Source organism: Oryzias latipes, chromosome 11, assembly GCF_002234675.1.
Source record: "Oryzias latipes chromosome 11, ASM223467v1".
NCBI classification, from domain to species: Eukaryota; Metazoa; Chordata; class Actinopteri; order Beloniformes; family Adrianichthyidae; genus Oryzias; species Oryzias latipes.
In genome coordinates, this window is record NC_019869.2 from 13,346,901 (window position 1) to 13,364,987 (window position 18,087).

At 41.0% G+C, this 18,087-nt stretch overlaps 1 protein-coding gene across 3 annotated transcripts in view; it reads right to left on the reverse strand.

The window, feature by feature from the left end:
* Positions 1 to 18,087, reverse strand: part of csmd2 (CUB and Sushi multiple domains 2) — a 279,666-nt gene that overhangs the window by 193,517 nt on the left and 68,062 nt on the right. For all 3 annotated transcript variants that reach the window (XM_023959868.1, XM_023959867.1, XM_023959870.1), the window contains exons 4-5: positions 11,757 to 11,951; positions 4,257 to 4,464 (exon numbers count right to left, since the gene is read on the reverse strand). In XM_023959868.1, coding sequence (XP_023815636.1) covers positions 4,257 to 4,464; positions 11,757 to 11,951 — 403 coding nt within the window. The remainder of the gene's footprint in view (positions 1 to 4,256; positions 4,465 to 11,756; positions 11,952 to 18,087) is intronic.

Here is an 18,087-nt window from a genome sequence, read left to right on the forward strand (position 1 = left end):
GAAGTGAAGTCACCGATTGGATTAATATTTGGGGTGACAGCTCTATTCGGGCCAAACTCAAGGGCTCTTATCGCGACTGTGCGGTTTTTGATAATATTACCAGCGAAATGGCCGAGCGTGGTGTTGAACCGTCCCCGCAATGACTTTTTTTCTTCCCTTTGCGACCGTTGTCAGAAGCGCGGGGGACTGAAGGTGAAACCTCCTTCGGGGTTCACTTCCCTGTTCGGACTCTTAGATTCTCCAGAACGGGTTAATAAAGAGTCAATAGCATTTATTCTAGGGGAAGCCTTCTTTTTATACCGTTCTCCTTCCTCCGTAACACACAACATGAATCCACCTCCCTGCACGTTTTCTCTCTCTTACGCACGCACGCACGCACACACGCCGCGCGGCCACAGCACATACACATCTCCATTCCACAACAGTGGGTCCAGACGATCCTTGCTCCAATGCCTTCTTAAAATAAGAAGATTGTTATTGTGCTGGCTCCTTCGTTAAAATAAATTTAATAATGCTAAAAGAGCTCCACTGTTGACAGCACTGTTGTTGACATCCATTGCTAACGTTAGCTACTTCTGCAAACAACGAGTGACGTCGTTCATCGTTGAGAACTCTTCTGCGCATGCGGGTCAATTCTGGGTCATTTCACGGTCACACAGAAGATGACAAAAATTCGCATTTAATTGTAAATGTGAACGGCCTTGCAAAAAAAACAAAATCAGATTTTTTCAAAATATCGGAATTTAGCCTTAAGCCATGCAGTGTGAACATAGCCAAAGATTCTGCTGGTGTTCGACATTTTCCCGTAAACCATAAATAAAGAAGCCCCTCCCTGCATGCCCAATGTAAACAACATGGGCTAAATGCCCGTTCAACAACCCACGTTTACATGTTTTTACTCGGCACATTCCTGCTGTGTCCGTAGCTTTAAATTCCACTCACGCAAAGATCAAAGGGGCCAATTGTAAATCTACATGATAGAAGAACATGTCATTTACCTAACAAAAATCAGCGAGAAATTGCTAAACTAACAAGTCAGAGGTTTGGATAGGTGAGGTTTCAAAAACGAAAACACCATTGATGGTGGACTTGGCGCTATTCAGCTTTAGATGTTATTCACCTCTTTTAAAAAGCCAGAGGTGCCTCTTCTAATTGGTAGTTAGAAACTGCAAAGACTTTGCATTGAGCTCTGGATAAGATGGTCCAGATAAACCTCACTCTGAATGATCTACTTAGGTTACAAAATGATGGACTTTTACCATTTTTGCGATGATTTGCTTATGCTGCCAGAACTCCTTTTTGACACAAGAAATCCCATTCTCTCCACGCCTCGACAGCCTCATTGATCTCTGCTGGTTTAAACAATGACACTAAGTTTGAATGTCTTAAGGTTAAAAGTTTTATTGATCATTTGCCTACTTAATCCATACCATAACTATTTTTATAATACACTGTAAATATTTTTAAAACGGATTTCATTTTCAATTATTCCATTTCTATATCTTTTCTTTAAGTTAATTTTTCCTTTCAATTAGTTTTATACATCAACAGAGTAGGGCATCAGTGTGAATTCAAAGGAAAACTTTCGCCACTAAGTGGCACTGGCTGCACTGAATCCTTTTAGAAGGGCATAGAGTGACTTGAGACAGAGGCACAAGTAGATTACATCTTGTTCAGACCTAATCTGAAAGAGATCCGTCACTGAAGAATAGCAGTAGCACTAGAGTCTAGCTAAACAACATAGGACAGAAGTGTTTTGAATAGCTCTCAGGATGAAGAAAATAAGTTTTGTAGTACAGAGTTTTGACTGAAACAAAAAAGAAGCTGTTCAAAGTTAGAACAAAGTGTTGACTAGCATTTAGAGTTTTACTGAGAAAGACTTATTGTGTTAAAAAAATGCTTGACTAGAAAACAGAAGCACACAGAATTAATTTTTTAAGAAGCACAGGGTGGAAAATATTACATCTGTGTAGTAAGAGGATGAAATACGGAAGATGTTGAAGAAGATGGAGAGTAGATGGGCAGTTGTGGTGGTGGTGGAAGTGGCAGTAGTCTTTTGGAATGGATTGTTTAGTGCAATAACTAAAAGATGAATAAAGATTGGAGGTGAACCATTTTTTTTTTTCTCTTTGGAAAAAAAGGTTGAAATCTACTGTAAAGTCCCACGAAGATATGAGAGTCTGGTGGAAGTCAGCTGTAGTCAAAAGTGAGCATTTGTAAGCTACGCTATTGAACTCAAGAAAGGCAGGAAGATGAGAGTCGAGGATCATTTGAAGAAAGATAACAAAATCCCCCCCTGTGATAAACTGGCAACCTGTACAGGGTGTGCCCTGCCTTTGGGTAGCTGGGATTGGCTCCAGCTACATCCATGACCCCGCTTTTTCTTTTTCGCCACTCTCCTCGAGGGTTGCCGCAGTGAAAAATTCAAATTGTATGTGAACTGGCTTCAGTTTTACTGCAGACACCCGTCTTGACCTAGCTCTCTGTATTTACCCAGGCTTTGGACTGGGACACATAAACACAGGAAAGTGCCACAAATTTGAAATAATTTGTAGCACATGAAAATCTAGGGTAGTCTCCCATCCAAGGGCTAATCAGGTCCAACTCTGCTAAGCCTCTGCGATCAGATAGAATTGGATGCCCATGGCACATTCATGCAGGATGGAGGGATGCATCAATATTGCAACCAATTTATATTTCTATATTTTGGTTTTGTGAATTGGTTTCACACTAGACTGTTTCTACCCAATACTAGCAGTATGTTCTGACAGTTGAAATAAGCCTTGTGCTAAATGTCAAAGTGGTGTAAATCTGATCAAACTTGCTCCAGGATTTTTCTTTCACAGCTCTATTCCAATATATGAAAGACTTGGTGTCATAGATTTACAGCCGGGTACAAACCACAATTATTAATTTCTCCTGCATGATCAATTTTGAAACAGTTGGCACTTCTGTGAATTAAAAGGGACGGCATCCATATGGTACCATCAAACCCGACTCCCTGATTAGTCAAAGTTTAGCCTGGTTTAAATTTCAGTGCATGTTCAATGGCTGCACGTTTTGTACGTAAGGCCAGAAAAATAGTCATAGAAACCTGCGTAGTTATGCATGAACACGAAGGTTTTCAACACAGAAGCACCAATGTACATAGACTTTTCACTGGAAGTGGCAGTTTGAACGTGTGTTGGCAAGGGCAGTATGAACATAGCTTTATAGTCTTAAGTCTGTTTTTCTTGCCAAAAAAAAAAAAGCAGATACCTAAAGTAAACTATGCTGCTCTTTCAGATGTTGACGGTTATGTAATCCAATGAGGACATTTACAGGAGAAAACGACTAAAGAAACCGATGTTAACACAGTCAGTTGCATTCCTGTGCACCGTGCTGTCCTCTGAGCTGTCCTTGTTGCTGCAATGTGTGATCAAATATGACTGCCACTATGCCTCACTTGCCAGGAGCCTTCATCCGTCCTTTTACTAACCTACTGCAATGCTTGTTCTTTGATACCTCAGTCACAGAGAAGGTGCGGTGCCACAGAAACCATGGTCACATGCAGAATAGACATAGCATCTCAAAAAAGAAAAGAGGAAAAGCAAAAGGTAAGGATGGCTTAGAAGAAAAGTGAGGTTCAACCTGTAAAAGTACTTTATATATTGGTTTTTGAAGTAAAAGGAAAAAGTGAAAAAAATATGGACAATTCCAGCACAATTATGTAGCAAGAGTGACTAAAGAAGTGTCTATACCCATTTCAGTCCATATGGACTGTAATACTTTTGCAGTTGTGTGTGCGCAACAGTGAGAGAAGACTCGCTGCTGCAATCAGGATCACTAATTACTTCCTTAGATGAGAAAGTTGTCAGGGAAAGGTGGAGCTGCCACAGATGGCGAGATCCTCCCTCTTCATCATTAGAGGTAGGTGCGTCTGTTTGTGTGAGGCTGACTTCCCACAAATGTGTGCAAGAACGACTGAGCGCTCAAATGACACCTTAGAAACACAGAATATGCTCGAGTAATGTGGAAGCTCGAAAGTGTCCATCATAGAAATTACAGTTATCTGTCAACTTAAAGACACGAACAGCAAGACAGCTATAATCCAGCTCTACAAAACCTAACACCCACCCACCTTTAGCCAAACTCCACTAAGCTTTCTTTTGCAGGGTTCTTGTGTGCAAGCGGTGTCATGCTGGACTGCCCTTAACTTCTTGTCCTCTTAAGCTCCCTCATCGGGGGGAAAAAAATGCTGCCGGCAGACTACTCACCACTGTGAAGATCCCTCAGTGCCGCTGACCTCCAAGAGGTCATAGTCCTCCTCCAGTTGAAAGTCAGAGAAAACCAGGGCAATGGTGTCTCCTGGCTCAGCCAGCACAGTCCAGGTGCAGTCAGCATTGTTGTTATACTCAGCTGGGTAATTGGGGGTGGTGATCACTCCGCTTTGACCCCGCAGTGTCCCTCCACATCCATCATCCGCTGTAGGAAGTGCAGTGAAAAGAGGAATGTTTAGAGTAGAAAGATGATCTCACAAACAGGTGATACATTGAAAATATGAGATCGAATCAAAAAGTAAGAAAAGGTCAGTAGACGAAAAATGAAATCAACAATCAAACTTTATGCCATATGAAAAGAGCTGTTGCTCAAGGCAGGAATTTAAATTTTTTTATCAGTTTTTGTTCAGACATAAAAAAACATTCCGTGTTGTGTCTTGACATAAACGTTGTTCTCTGTAAGATTACAGTCGAAGGTTCCACACTTTCACAGCAAAGTCACAGAGTTTGTTACTGCAGTCCCAACAGATTACGGAAATCTTTAATGACAAAGCTGAAATCTTTATAACAGGCTGGTAAAAGGTCTACAATATTTTGCTGCAAGCACTACAGGACCTTGTTTAGGACCTCAAGTACAGTGTCTTCTGTAAAAAGTCTCAGTTTTCGGATAATATGGCAGGTGAGGAGGGTTGTAGAGGGTAGAGTAGTGGGGGGGATGGAGCTGTGGTTGCGCGGTGATCTCTGGGTTGCTTGGGTCGGGTGCCGGGGCTGGCTCGCGGAGACGGGGCTCCGGCTGGTAGGCGGCTCATGGGTTGTCGGGGCCCTGGCTTCGTCCTTGGCCTGCGTCTTGGTGGCCCAGTGGCCCCCATGGCTGCCGCCTGGTACGGCCAAGCACGCCTGTCCTGTGGCCTGGGGGCCCAGACGCCGGGTTTGCCTATGGGCCTGGCTGGGTGGGTGGGCGGGCGGTCCCCTCCTCCCCCTCTCCCGGGCTCCTTCGGTCTCGTCGCCCGGGGCGCTCCCCGCCTGGGGTTCACTTCGACAGCATGCATGTATCTCAACCCCCACGTGCACGTGCACACTACCACACTGCTCCCCATCTGCTTTATCCCTCCTCCTAACCCACAGTGTATTGATGGACAGATATTTTCCGCTCATCTTCGTGTCAGAATTTCTCCTTTAATGTAATATTTGTCTTTCCAGCAGATCTGGTATAATTGTTACACAGCTTAAAATAATAACTTATTCAAATCAGCACTTGAATAAGTTATTCGTGATCCTTTTGAATTCATGTTTTACTTCGAAGCCCATCGAGACGACTGTTGTTGTGATTTTGGGCTATACAAATAAAATTGAATTGAATTGAATCCCCCACATTCTCCACCTCTCTTCCTTTTATTCTCTTCCACCCCCCTCACATTCTTCTCCTCTCCCTCCCAACACACCAAATGTGAAAAAATAAAAATAAAAACAATAAATAAAGTCTCAGTGTTATAAAAACAGTTCTTATGTAAAGTTTATGCTCATTAAATCTCTGCAAAATACTGAAGGGTAATTTTGATGCATCTACGTCACAATGTGAGAACCCACTTGTTTATTTGTGGATTGGGAGGCGCTGGTGTTCAGAGCTCAAGTTTTTAAAAAATAACTCTGAAAAGCCACTTTGGGGTTGTTTATAGTGAGGAATGAAAATTATAATATACTTAGAAGTTCAATAATGTGGATTTAGGTTGATATAAGTCTTTTAAAAGTATTTTTTTGTTTATTTGCTTATTCTAATGAGATTCAGTCTCACCTTCATAGGAATTTGACTGCATACACTGCACCTCATGCTTAGGTCTAAAAAGGGTGCTACAGGCTTTTGGGTTTTTGGGGTGTCTGGGCCTGTGGAAGATCAATGTGAGGAGTGACTGCATCTTAAAGGAAGTGTAAGTCTTGCAGTTCCCTTGAGGCCCCTATGGCCACTTTGAGGGATGTTATTGTTGTACATGTGGTGTGTGGATTGTAAAGCATTCATTCATCTTCTAAACTTGTTTTGTCCCCTTCGGGGTCACGGGGCTGCCCAGAGCCTATCTCGGCCACTTGTGAGCGAAGGAAGGGGACATCCTGGACAAGTCGCCAGTCTTTTGCAGGGCATTGTGAAGCATTTGGAAGTTAAATGTAAGTTGTACATATTTGTGACGTTCGGGTGTTGCTGTTGTATGATGTCCTTACACCACTCTGCTGCACAAACAGAGTTTGCCTGTGCCTGTAGGACGTCCACACAAACAACGCTCTCATTTTCTGATATCCAAGTCAGACTGCAAGCAGGAATAGCACACTTATCAAAGTGGTCTATGACTTTAATATTGTGTATGAGTCACCTACAGTATGTGCCCCTTACAGGTTTACAACCTGTATTCACCCGTAAGGACAGTTGTGACTAAGGCATTGAAGGAGTGAGACTTAATTTGTATGCTGCAAGATGTCAAACAATGATGTGGGTTTACAGATAATTTTTGAGTGTGGGTCACATTGCGGTCAACATGTCTATGAATGTTTAAAAAAAAAAACAATTAAAAGAAACATTTTTAGAAAAGGTTTTAGCTTAAAAAACTGACAAGTGGAACATACTTTGAATGACACAAAGATGATAGTTTTTATGGAAAAATAATATTCGATTTACAGGACAAAACTTTTTAACCTAGTTAAAACAGAAGTTTGCAAAGAAACCGTTCTTGTATTTTTCTCTTTCCTTCTTTACACATCTCTTAGCTGTAAGTGAAAATTTGTATTTTCCTAATTCAGAAGAATATAAATGTGCAGTGTGTTACAGCATATTTTCCCCTCTGTTAGTATATTTTGCCATAGGCCAGAGAGACAGCAGGCAATGCCTTCAAAATCCCCGATGGTGCTTTTACTGTCAATAGGAAGCAGGATTTGGAGGATGATGCAAACTAATGCAATGTGGAGAAAAGTGATTAAATTATAATTATTTCCGATCTATGTTAAATACAGCATCTTTTCACTTTTCAAGATAGCTTCAACTCCATGAAAGAATTTATTTATAGAATATTTATATTCCTGGATAGACCCCGTATTTGTTCAAATGTTTCTGTCACACTTGAAAGACACTTTTGAATGAGGACTATGCAATCTGCATTCACTAATGGGATGCAGCAATCTAAAGTAAACAGAAATACAATACTTTACAAATTATACATGTATATTAAAGACGTGGGTGGGACGGTTTATAAAGGTTTGACTGTGTGCAGTGCTTTAGAAGTGGGAAGAGAGTTTCAGAAACATTAGGCCCTGCCTATCATCTGTCCTACCTGTCACTACAGCAAACCCCCTAAGGGAGGGCAAAGGGGTGTATACGGAAGAGCGGAAACCTGTGAGGTGTGAATTCAATGGGAAACCACGGCAGAGGAGCAAGGAGAACGGGATGAAGAAGAAGACAGGTGACATGCAAGAGTGGCCGAGAAAGAAACCTGTGGAGGGAAAATGGTCAATGAAGAAGGAGAAAGATGAGGTGAGGGGTGACAGGTGATTTTTGCTGTGCGGATGACAGGATATGGAGTGCATACAAAAAAAGAACGAGGAAATGCATTGGTATTCCACATAAGACTGCTTTTTTCACACCCGAGGGAAAGTCTCAGGACTCTCAACTTTAACTTGTGACTCTTGTCACTCTGTGTGCCAGGTTGCAAACAGCTAATACAAACTCTTGCTAGATCTGTGTCTGCTTTCCCATGAAACCACAGAAAATATAAAATACTAAAAAAAATAAATGACAAGTGGACATGTGGCGTAACCCTTTTGCTACCCTAGGCACTTTAACATTGGGAGTTGGGTCATCTAGACCCCACAAGACAGCGCTTACTGCACCCAATGTCACGCTCATGTTCATTTGGACCAAAACTGCTAGATTGAATTCAACATATAATTTTATTTTTTTCAAAAAAGTACTATCAACTCATAGCTTTATCAATATGACTTCTTCTTTCTCTTTCGGCTTTTCCCATCAGGGGTCGCCACAGCGAATCATCCTTTTCCACCTCACTCTATCATGGACATCTTCTACCCTAACATTAGCCAACTTCATGTCCTCTGTTAAGACATCCATATATCTCCTCTTTGGCCGTCCTCTTGCCCTCCGGCCAGGCAGCTCCATCTCCAACATCCTTCTACCAATATATCCACTATTCCTCCTCTGAACATGTCCAAACCATCTCAGTCTGGCTTCTCTGACTTTGTCGCTAACACAGGCAACATGAGCCGTCCCTCTGATGTACTCGTTCCTTATCCTGTCTAACCTGGTCACTCCTAAGGAGAATCTCAACATCTTCATCTCCGCTACCTCCATCTCAGCCTCTTGTCTCTGTCTCACTGCTACCGTCTCTAACCCATAGAGCAGAGCTGGTCTCACCACTGTCTTGTACACCTTTCCTTTGAGTCTTGCTGGCACTTTTCTGTCACACAACACTCCTGACACTTTCCTCCACCCGCTCCAACCTGCCTGCACTCGCCTCTTCACCTCTTTTCCACACTCCCCATCACACTGAACTGTTGACCCCAAGTACTTAAACTCCTGCACCTTCTTCACCTCAGCTCCCTGTAACCTAACGCTTCTACCTTGATCCCTCTCGTTCAGACACATGTATTCTGTCTTACTACGACTGACCTTCATACCTCTTCTTTCCAGAGCAAACCTCCACCTCTCTAGCTGTTCCTCCACCTGCTCTCTACTCTCACTGCAAATTACAATGTCATCAGCAAACATCATTGTCCAGGGAGATTCCTGTCTTACCTCGTCTGTCAGCCTGTCCATCAGCATAGCAAACAAAAAAGGACTCAAAGCTGATCCTTGGTGTAGTCCCACCTCCACCTTGAACTCCTCTGTCTGACCTACAGCACATCTCACCACCGTCATACTTCTCTCATACATGTCCTGAACTACTCTGACATACTTCTCTGCCACTCCAGACGACCTCATACAGTACCACAGCTCCTCCCTCGGCACCCTGTCATACGCCTTCTCTAAATCTACGAACACACAATGCAGCTCCTTCTGACCTTCTCTGTACTTTTCCATCAACATTCTCAAAGCAAAAATGGCATCAGTGGTGCTCTTACGGGGCATGAAACCATACTGCTGCTCACAAATCTCCACCTTCTTCCTAAGCCTGGCTCTTCTCACTCTCTAAAATCCTATTGAACAACCTTGTTAGAAATTCCACTGCTGTCTCTCCTAAGCACTTCCATACCTCCACAGGTAGGTCATCAGGACCAACGGCCTTTCCGCTCTTCATCCTTTTCAGAGACTTCCTAACCTCATCCTTTCCAATCTCTGCTACTTCCTGCTCCACAACAACCACATCTTCCTCCCTTCTGCTTTATCAATATGACGCTAAAGAAAAAAAAAGAAAAATAGCTGTCTGAATTTCCTCAATAGTCCCTAACCCCTAAATGACTATATAGTACCTTGGATTTTATTTGCAATTTGGACACATGTTCAGTAGTTTTTTATTTATTTATTTATTTATTCATTTATTTATTTATATTTATGTTTTGTTTGTTTTTTCAATGTCAAATATGCCAAACAGGTGTTTTTGTTGACCACGCCCACGTTTTTTGTATTGTATGTCATATCATTTCGTTAAGCTTGAGCTATGAATTCATGTATGAAAGGGCCTAGAAAATTAAAGGTGGTGGCCTCTTCCAGAGGTCAGAAGTCAATTAAACTTTGGCTGTGGTTGTAGACCTGGTGGCGTGTGTGTGAAATTATTTGAAGATCATTTGAACAAAAGATTTCTTTTCCCAGTATTGTGGGGGAAAAAATGTGAAAATGGCCAGATTTCTCACTTGGTTGCAAGAATCCGTTGGTCTAAGGGTCGTCCCTAATAGTTTAAAACTTCCTTTGAATATCTCCAACATGTGTGTTTTGATTTTGTTAATGGATTTTTAACAACAGTTTCTCCCACTGTGTTATTCTCATTTTTTTGGGTGGGCAGCGATAGAGTACTAGGTGCATACAAATTGGGGTGGAGGTCAAATGTTTGCTCGGTAAGAAAGACGAATTCTGAAAACAATCTGGTAAATTGATGAGCTCGACACAGGACATGTAAAGCATTATCCCTTCCATCACTAACTATCATCCTTGGCTCAAGAGTGCTGGCACACCTTGCACGGTCCCCCGATGGTGACCGTGCCAAAATATTCTCTGCTCCTGCAGCGCAGTGCAAGCTCCAGTGTTGCACATACGAGCAGCTTTTATAATTGGACTGACATTAACAATATACTTATGCATTATGAAGGAGCATTCAGGTGTACAAGTTGACTTTTATGGGATATTAAGAGACCTCAATTAATCAGAGGGGAAATTGCCAGTTTCTAAAACTTGTTGGCGTGTAATTTCTGATGAAAAGGTGGCATAATCACATCCCTGAGTGCTTGAGGGATTTTTGCAGGGTGAAGTCTTTGCGGACCTGAGAGGGGAGATGGAAAACTAATTTCTCACACTAATTGTTAGTTGATTAAGGAGAGAAGAACTAAAGGGCAGAATGAAGTAACTGTTTGTAGATTCTTGGCAAAATTCAAACACACTTTGAGGGCAGCATCACGAAAATGTGCGCGCAATAATTTCTCACTCATAAATGGAGTACAGGTGTGTGCCTGCATGAGGTTGGGTGGGTGGAGACGGTGTTGGCGGTGGTTTGCAGCCATGTGTGCTTCTATGTGGGCTTCCTGACTCCCGGCCTAGCCACAGATGGCGCAGCGTCTCAGCGGTCTGCTCAGCAGGCACGCCGAAACCCACCATTGGCCACATGGAAACACACAACGGCAAATTGATACGGAAACTGACAAGTCTGCAACATTAGTTTCCATTTTGGTTTTTAAAATATTATATAATCGTTTTTAGAATTCTTGGGGGTTTATTTATTTTTTGCAGTGGTGTCACTCTTGCTAACAGGGAATAATGGTAAAAAACAGAGTCTTGTTGGGAGAAACAGCACACACTGGCAGGTGTAACTGCCGCAGGGGTACTTGCTAACTGACAACTGGCGCAAGCACCTCACAGGGAGTGAACACACCAGGCCCCACTATGGCAAATAAGACATCAGTAAAACTGCAAAAAGCTATGTCACACCATGAGGAGACATCTGTAAATACATATAAGCATGCATGGGGCCGGAGCGTTGCATCGAACGGCCAATAAAAAAACTATTATAAAACGCAGTCTGTTTATTGTTACGTCAGATTTTATGTTTGAGTTCTGCATATTTTGTCTTGGTCCATCTGTCCCCATGCTATTCACAATGAACAAGACAAACTATTTGGGACATTCGTCTGTTTTTATCACTTGTTACTGAATCAAAAATATCTTATAAACACAGTGCTGATGTTTGTGTCACTTTTTTGCCCCCAAGTCAAATATGTTAAAAGTCAAACAAAATATCTACTTTGTTGTTTGAAATGTTTTAAAAAAAATAAAAAAGGTTGATTTGTATCACAAACCTCTGCAGTAAGGGAGAGGGAAATCCCAGGCTGCAGTGCCAGCTGAAGTGGCGAGGCAGGATAGTGTGGTGTGACCCTCGAGCACATAGCCGGGGCTGCAGCTGTACCGGATTTTGTCTCCGATGTTATAGGTGGACCCCTGATGCTGGCCGTTCAGAAGCTGTCCAGGGTTACCGCAGGTGTAACTGGGCAAGGCTGGAGAGGGTGAAAGGGAGAGAAGGACATGTTCATGTTAGAACTACCCTGAAAATAGGCAAAGGTTCATCCGGTCATAAGAAACATTGAGTTTAACGACAGTTTCACAGATCAAATGCAACATAACATTAAGCATCGTATTATCCTCAAATATTACTCTCACATTTTACCCTTGGGGACAATTTGACCCCAGGGATATTTGCCTTCAGAAAATGATTTGTATAAAATTGTTGACCATGTTTTTGTGTCAGGCACATTGTTTATTTGTTGATTACATAAATAACCCCTTGATAATGAAACAGATCAGTGGGTTGACTTGTTCTCTAGCGCCACCATCAGGTCAAACTTTTAAATTAGAATGACCGTATCTTGAAAAGTTTTCATACAAATCTTCTCAAATGCACTGACAACATTAATGACCACAAGAGTTTGAACTCTATTGGTTTTGATGATTATATGACCTTTGCTGTATTGCCACCATCAGGTTAAACTTTCAGTTTTAAAGTTGGGTGATCTTGAAAAATTTCCATCTAAATCTTTTTTCATTTGGGGTGCACATTCATGACTGTCACAGAATAAAGCATATTGGCATTATTTTTTACTATTTTTGTCACCTTTTTTGTGATATATTTGTGGTTAGTCACTATAAAGTCTCCCGGCTTGGTACCGGCAGTGGCAGAGTTAGAGTATTTTCCCTCTTTTTTTCCTTTTTCTAATGTTTTTGTGTGAAACAGAAAATCATAATGAGAACATAAGTCAGATAGTCAGAACATGGAACAGTTCTTTATGCCCAGAGTCGAGCTTTTAGTCTGCACTGCTGTACACAGGACGTGCAGAGAGTTGGTGCATGCTCGTTGCAGACATATTTCTTGCTAAGAGTGTGTCCCACTAGACACACAGTCAGTCATGTTAAAGATAAAGTCATTATTTGAGCTCTTCATTTGTGATATGAGATAAGATAAATCTTTATATATCCCACAATGAGGAAGTTCTGTTGTCTGCGGCAGTAGCAAAGTGACATTCAGCAAAGTAAAGTGACCTTCAAGTGTTACAGTTCAACATTATAATATATTTATACAACATAAAATATGTAACCATCAATTGAAAATATTTTACATGAGATGATAATTTTAGAGGGGAGGCATGTGTGGTTGGAAAGACTTGGATGTGATCAACTCACAAGCCTACATTGGCTTCCTCATTTTAGCAGGAGTCCACACAACACCACGAGAAATATCAAAGTTCTCGTGGGAATAGTTGTTTTCCCCACCCCCCTGTTATGTATCAACTCAAAAGTATCAAGTCTGCACCTGCAGGTGTGGGGATGTTAGGTCACACACACAGACAGACAAATTTTACACAGCTAAAACACCCTGGGGTCAAATTGACCCCCGAGGAACACCAATGTATGCAATTTGTGTTTAGCACATTTCTTCTTCCACTTTCGGCTTCTCCCATCAGGGGTCGCCACAGCGAACAAGTCGCATGGTAAATTTGGCAATGTTTTACGCCGGATGCCCTTCCTGACGCAACCTTCTCAAACCGGGCTTGGAACCGGCACAGAGGTAGAGAAGGGAACAGGGAGCAGCCCGGAGTCGAACCCTGGTTTCACGGACGGAAGGCGCCGCAAACCAGCACGAGCTAAACCGGCTCCTTGTGTTTAGCACATTTAGAGAAAAAAAACATGAACAAAAATTAAAAAGATTAACCATTATTTACTTAATGACAAACATTGAATTGGGGTCAAATTGACCCCAAGGATAATAGGAGGGTTAAATGTGAAAACATTATATTCAATAATGTAAATTTATTGTTCCACTCCAATCACCTTTTGATCGATGGTTAAAGTGTTCCCAGTGGTCTATCATGATTATGCCGCTTTTAGCCAAAATCCAAAACAAAGTCATTATTTAAGAGTTTGTGTAGAGCAGCAGGATTTTAGTGAAACTTCATCTCTGAGTTTTGGGCAGGTCTTTTTCTCTCATGGCTCTATTCAAATGCATGAAAGACTTGCTGTCATAGAATTCCGGCCGGGCACAAACTGAAATCTAGCTTCCAGATCCTAGCAATCTAACATTAGTGGTGCAACAAATTTTGGAACTATCCAGCCGTACAGTTTGGAGTCAGATTCCAGCTCAGATGAGGAAAACAGACGATAATGTAGCTTTTGGTCAGCAGGTTATGGCCCCCCAGGCGTATTGTCTACATCACACATAAGATCTTTTTCAAACTGCATTTTTTTCATTTACTTCTGATTCAAAACAAATTCAACACAGAAATACTCTGAAATACATTTAATTTTCTTTGTCCTCCATCATCAGCATAATGCCACAAGAACATGCTGAAAACACCAAGAAGACCGTTCTCACTGGAGTGTGTCCTTTACTTCAAGAACTTAACACATGAACAGAGTAGAAACAGCTCTTATCCTTGAAATTGAGTTTTGATGAAGTTGAGCCAAACTGTTCTCCATCACAACCAACAATAGGCGGCATAATAAAAATGTTACACTCCACTGCTTAAGCTTTTTCTGGATTTGGTGACATGCATGTATTTTGGTAAATTACTACAGTACAGAAATCCTGAGAGATGGCGAGTAGCTCACGTGCGTCACACACATGGGTTCTGTCATTCTGCTCACAGACCCGGTGACACTCTCGCAGAGGACTTGGGCCAGAGCTTGTGCTGGACTTTGGATGCAACTCACTTCCTCCACAGGGACTGGACTGGACCCAGGCAAGCACAGAATGCCACATGCGCGTCAAACTGCTACCTCATTTTTTAGACTCAATTCTAATTCAAAACCCTGCAGTGTCAAGTGTTTTCAGATTCATAGAGTAGTATGAAAACAAAAACAGAAAAGAAAATCCAATTCTAAATTCATGCACAATAACATTTGGTAAAAACAAGGGGTTGTTTACAAGTACGTAACCCTAGATAAAACCATGAAATCACTGTTTTTCACTATCAAACAGAGGAGTGACAATGCAGTTGACTGGGCACTTAAATACACTGAGGAGGATTTACTGTAAATGAAGTCAGCTGTGGATAATTGACAGCCTGAACCATAGTGTGACTGACAGGTGCAAAACAACTGAACCAGAAAACAGAAGTGAAAGCAAACAACAGTACTAAAAGGAAACACCCACAAAAACAAAGAGCTTTGTTCTCTTACCATAAACCTTTATTTCGGTAATCCAGATGTGGTATAAAGTATGAGACCCAGTGAGAAACTATTTTTTGTGTGTGCGTTAAAATCTTAGAGAGTGGATTTGGACAAATACCTTAATAATTCTCTCACAGTTAGAACAAATGTACGCATTGTTTGTGTTTCTGTTAAAGCTCAAAAACATATATTAAATCTACATTTGCATCTTTATCAGCATGTTTTGCCACCTTCATTGTTATCTTTTTATAAACTTTTCTTTACTGTAAGACCAAAAGTTGCCATTTCAAAATCCACAACATAAACAGATAACAGTAATTTTGTACTCATACGGGAATACAACAAAATATTTCCTAAAACCAGCGATTAGCTAGTATCAAAGTCAGAATTTGCATTTTATATGTATGTGACAGAGTCCCCTTTAAATATCCCTACAGTGTTTGGCGCTCACTACTCTATTACAGTAACTTCTTTTTATCATTTGATGCTTTCTGGAAGTAGAAAATAAAGAAAATGAGCACCGATAGAGGCTCTAAAAGATATCTTTCTGCTATGATGGTTAAGAAGTATACTACATGTAGACAAGTTTGGCTGTTTTTATACCCAAACTACTCATTTTTAAGTTAAGATTGCAAGTTATTTAGTTTGTGAAAAATAATGGTCTAAAAGTTAAAAAAGGAACAAAAAAAAGGCCAGCACCAACACATTTTCTTTTATTCTTTTGGAAAAACATCAAAGAAAATAAAATAGTGCAAATAATTTCCAAACTTATTAACACTTACACAAGACTATTATTGATTCAAGAATGCAAAACATAAATGGAGCTGGGTCAATCCTTTTTCTGTTAAGTAGGTTCACATCCTGAATTAGTTAACGGTGTCTGCAGCACTAAGAGAACTCACATTTCCATTTAAAGAAGGGGTCTCCAGCTCAACGCAGTTACACTACAGCTGTATAAAATGTGAATGTTTTCTTTTATTGATGAAAAAGCAGGATGACTGTTTACATGCCAAGGTTGCAGTGAATTACTCAGCTCTCATTTGACTGTTAAAGACACTAAAGAGCTAAGGTACTTTCATCTGATAGTCTAATAAATGATGGAGGTTCAAAAATAAAGTATGCGAGTTTAGTTATGTACAGAAGTAATATTAAATTAATTTAAAAACCGTTAGCTGTTGATACTCAGAAAGGAATGAACAGTTCAAAATAAGATGCTTTGCATTGGAATGCACCGTTGCAAGGGACTGCAGTCACTGCCTCCCTGGCACAGATTAATGGAACAGAGCCATCATTTAGACACACTCACCTCTCCTGCTATGAAAAGTCAGACATTCTAACTTGTCAAATCTATTTCTGGTTTCCGCAAAAGTGGAGGGCAACGATGACAGATGTGAGAAAAAAGGGAAAGGTTTATCCACCGACCGAGAATGCCTGAGTGTGTATTTGTGAATCTGTGTGGAACGGTCATGAAGGGGTGGGCGGTTGTGAGGGGGTGAACAGGATGACTGATTTAACTGCATTAAAGCTGATCGAGGGCAGAGCACTGTCAGAGTGGAGAAGTTCCAGTTGTAGCTTGTATGCACTGTGCTGTGTTTGTGTGTGCAAGTAGGAAATAGTCCTGTCATACTCTCCATTTCAGGTTATTAGTAATGGCAATAAACCACCTCCCATGGTGCTGTTACTCCAACAGTCCTCAGAAAACGAATATGCTGGAAATATACACTTTATCTTCTATGACATTTATTACTGTTATTTTGACTACTGTGTGGTCAATTTATTTTAAATTGAGGAGCACTGAAATGTATGAAAAACGGTTTTATTTAAAAGGTTTAAAGACACACTCCAATCATCTTTTGATCTATTTTTGAAGTGTTCCTAATGGTCTTTTAATTTTGATTATACTGCTTTCAGTCCATGTCAAAGAACCTGTCATTTTATTTGACATAGTTTCTGCAGAGCGGCAGGGGTTCATAAGAAATTCACTTCTGAATTGCCCCCCGTCTTTCTGTTGTTCAGAACTCTCTGTTCAGATTCTCTCCCACTTGCTGACAGCCCCTCACACCCTCATGCAGTGCAACAAAAATGGCGAGCAATATTGAAGCTAACCAGCCGTACAGTTTAGATCCAGATTCCAGCTCAGATGAGAAAAATGAATACATACATTTGTCTGTAAGTGGATGCATCAGAATGGAAGGAGCTTGTGGCCCCCTGGGGTTTTTTTCTACCTCAGAAATAAGCTCTTTTTCAAACTGCTATTTTTGTTTCTGATTTACAACCATTTAAATAAAGAAATAACATATTTTCCACACCATAACGTGCACTCAAAGGCCTTTTTCTTTAAATGACAGTACACCCTATTACCCAGAGCGCCTTATGCATGGATTAATTTTGCTACAAACAAGATTGGACATAATTGTGAATACACTGACTCGGCCAATGTGTAGCGGTGTCCGAGTTTTTTTTCTTTTGCGTCGTACTAGCAAGGTTTCGAGTTAGCGCAGTCACACTAGCATTTGTTTGAGCGGTATCGGTATGTTTTATTTATTTATTTATCTATTTTTTACGCCCTGCAAATAAGCGCCTTATAGTTCAATGCGTTCAATGCGCCTCAAGTAATGAGACATACCGTAAGTTTGAAAATAGACCATTTATTGACAGTGCGTCTTATAATCTGGTGTGCCGTATAGTATGAAAAATACAGCACTCAGAAATGCAATTTTAAGCTACATTTTCTTTATATATGTCCTTTGTGATCAATTATATACCACTAGAAAATGTTAAAAACACCAGAAAACAGGATTTTCACTGGAGTGGAATCAATCAGAGCTGAATTGAATACTTAAAACCACAGCTGCTGGAAGAGGCTGTAGCTCAGTGGGTTGAGCAGCCATTTGCCAGTTGGTTAATCTGGTGTTTAAATCCCAAGCTTAACCGTCTATGTGTTTCATGGGCAAGACACTAAGCCTCTCA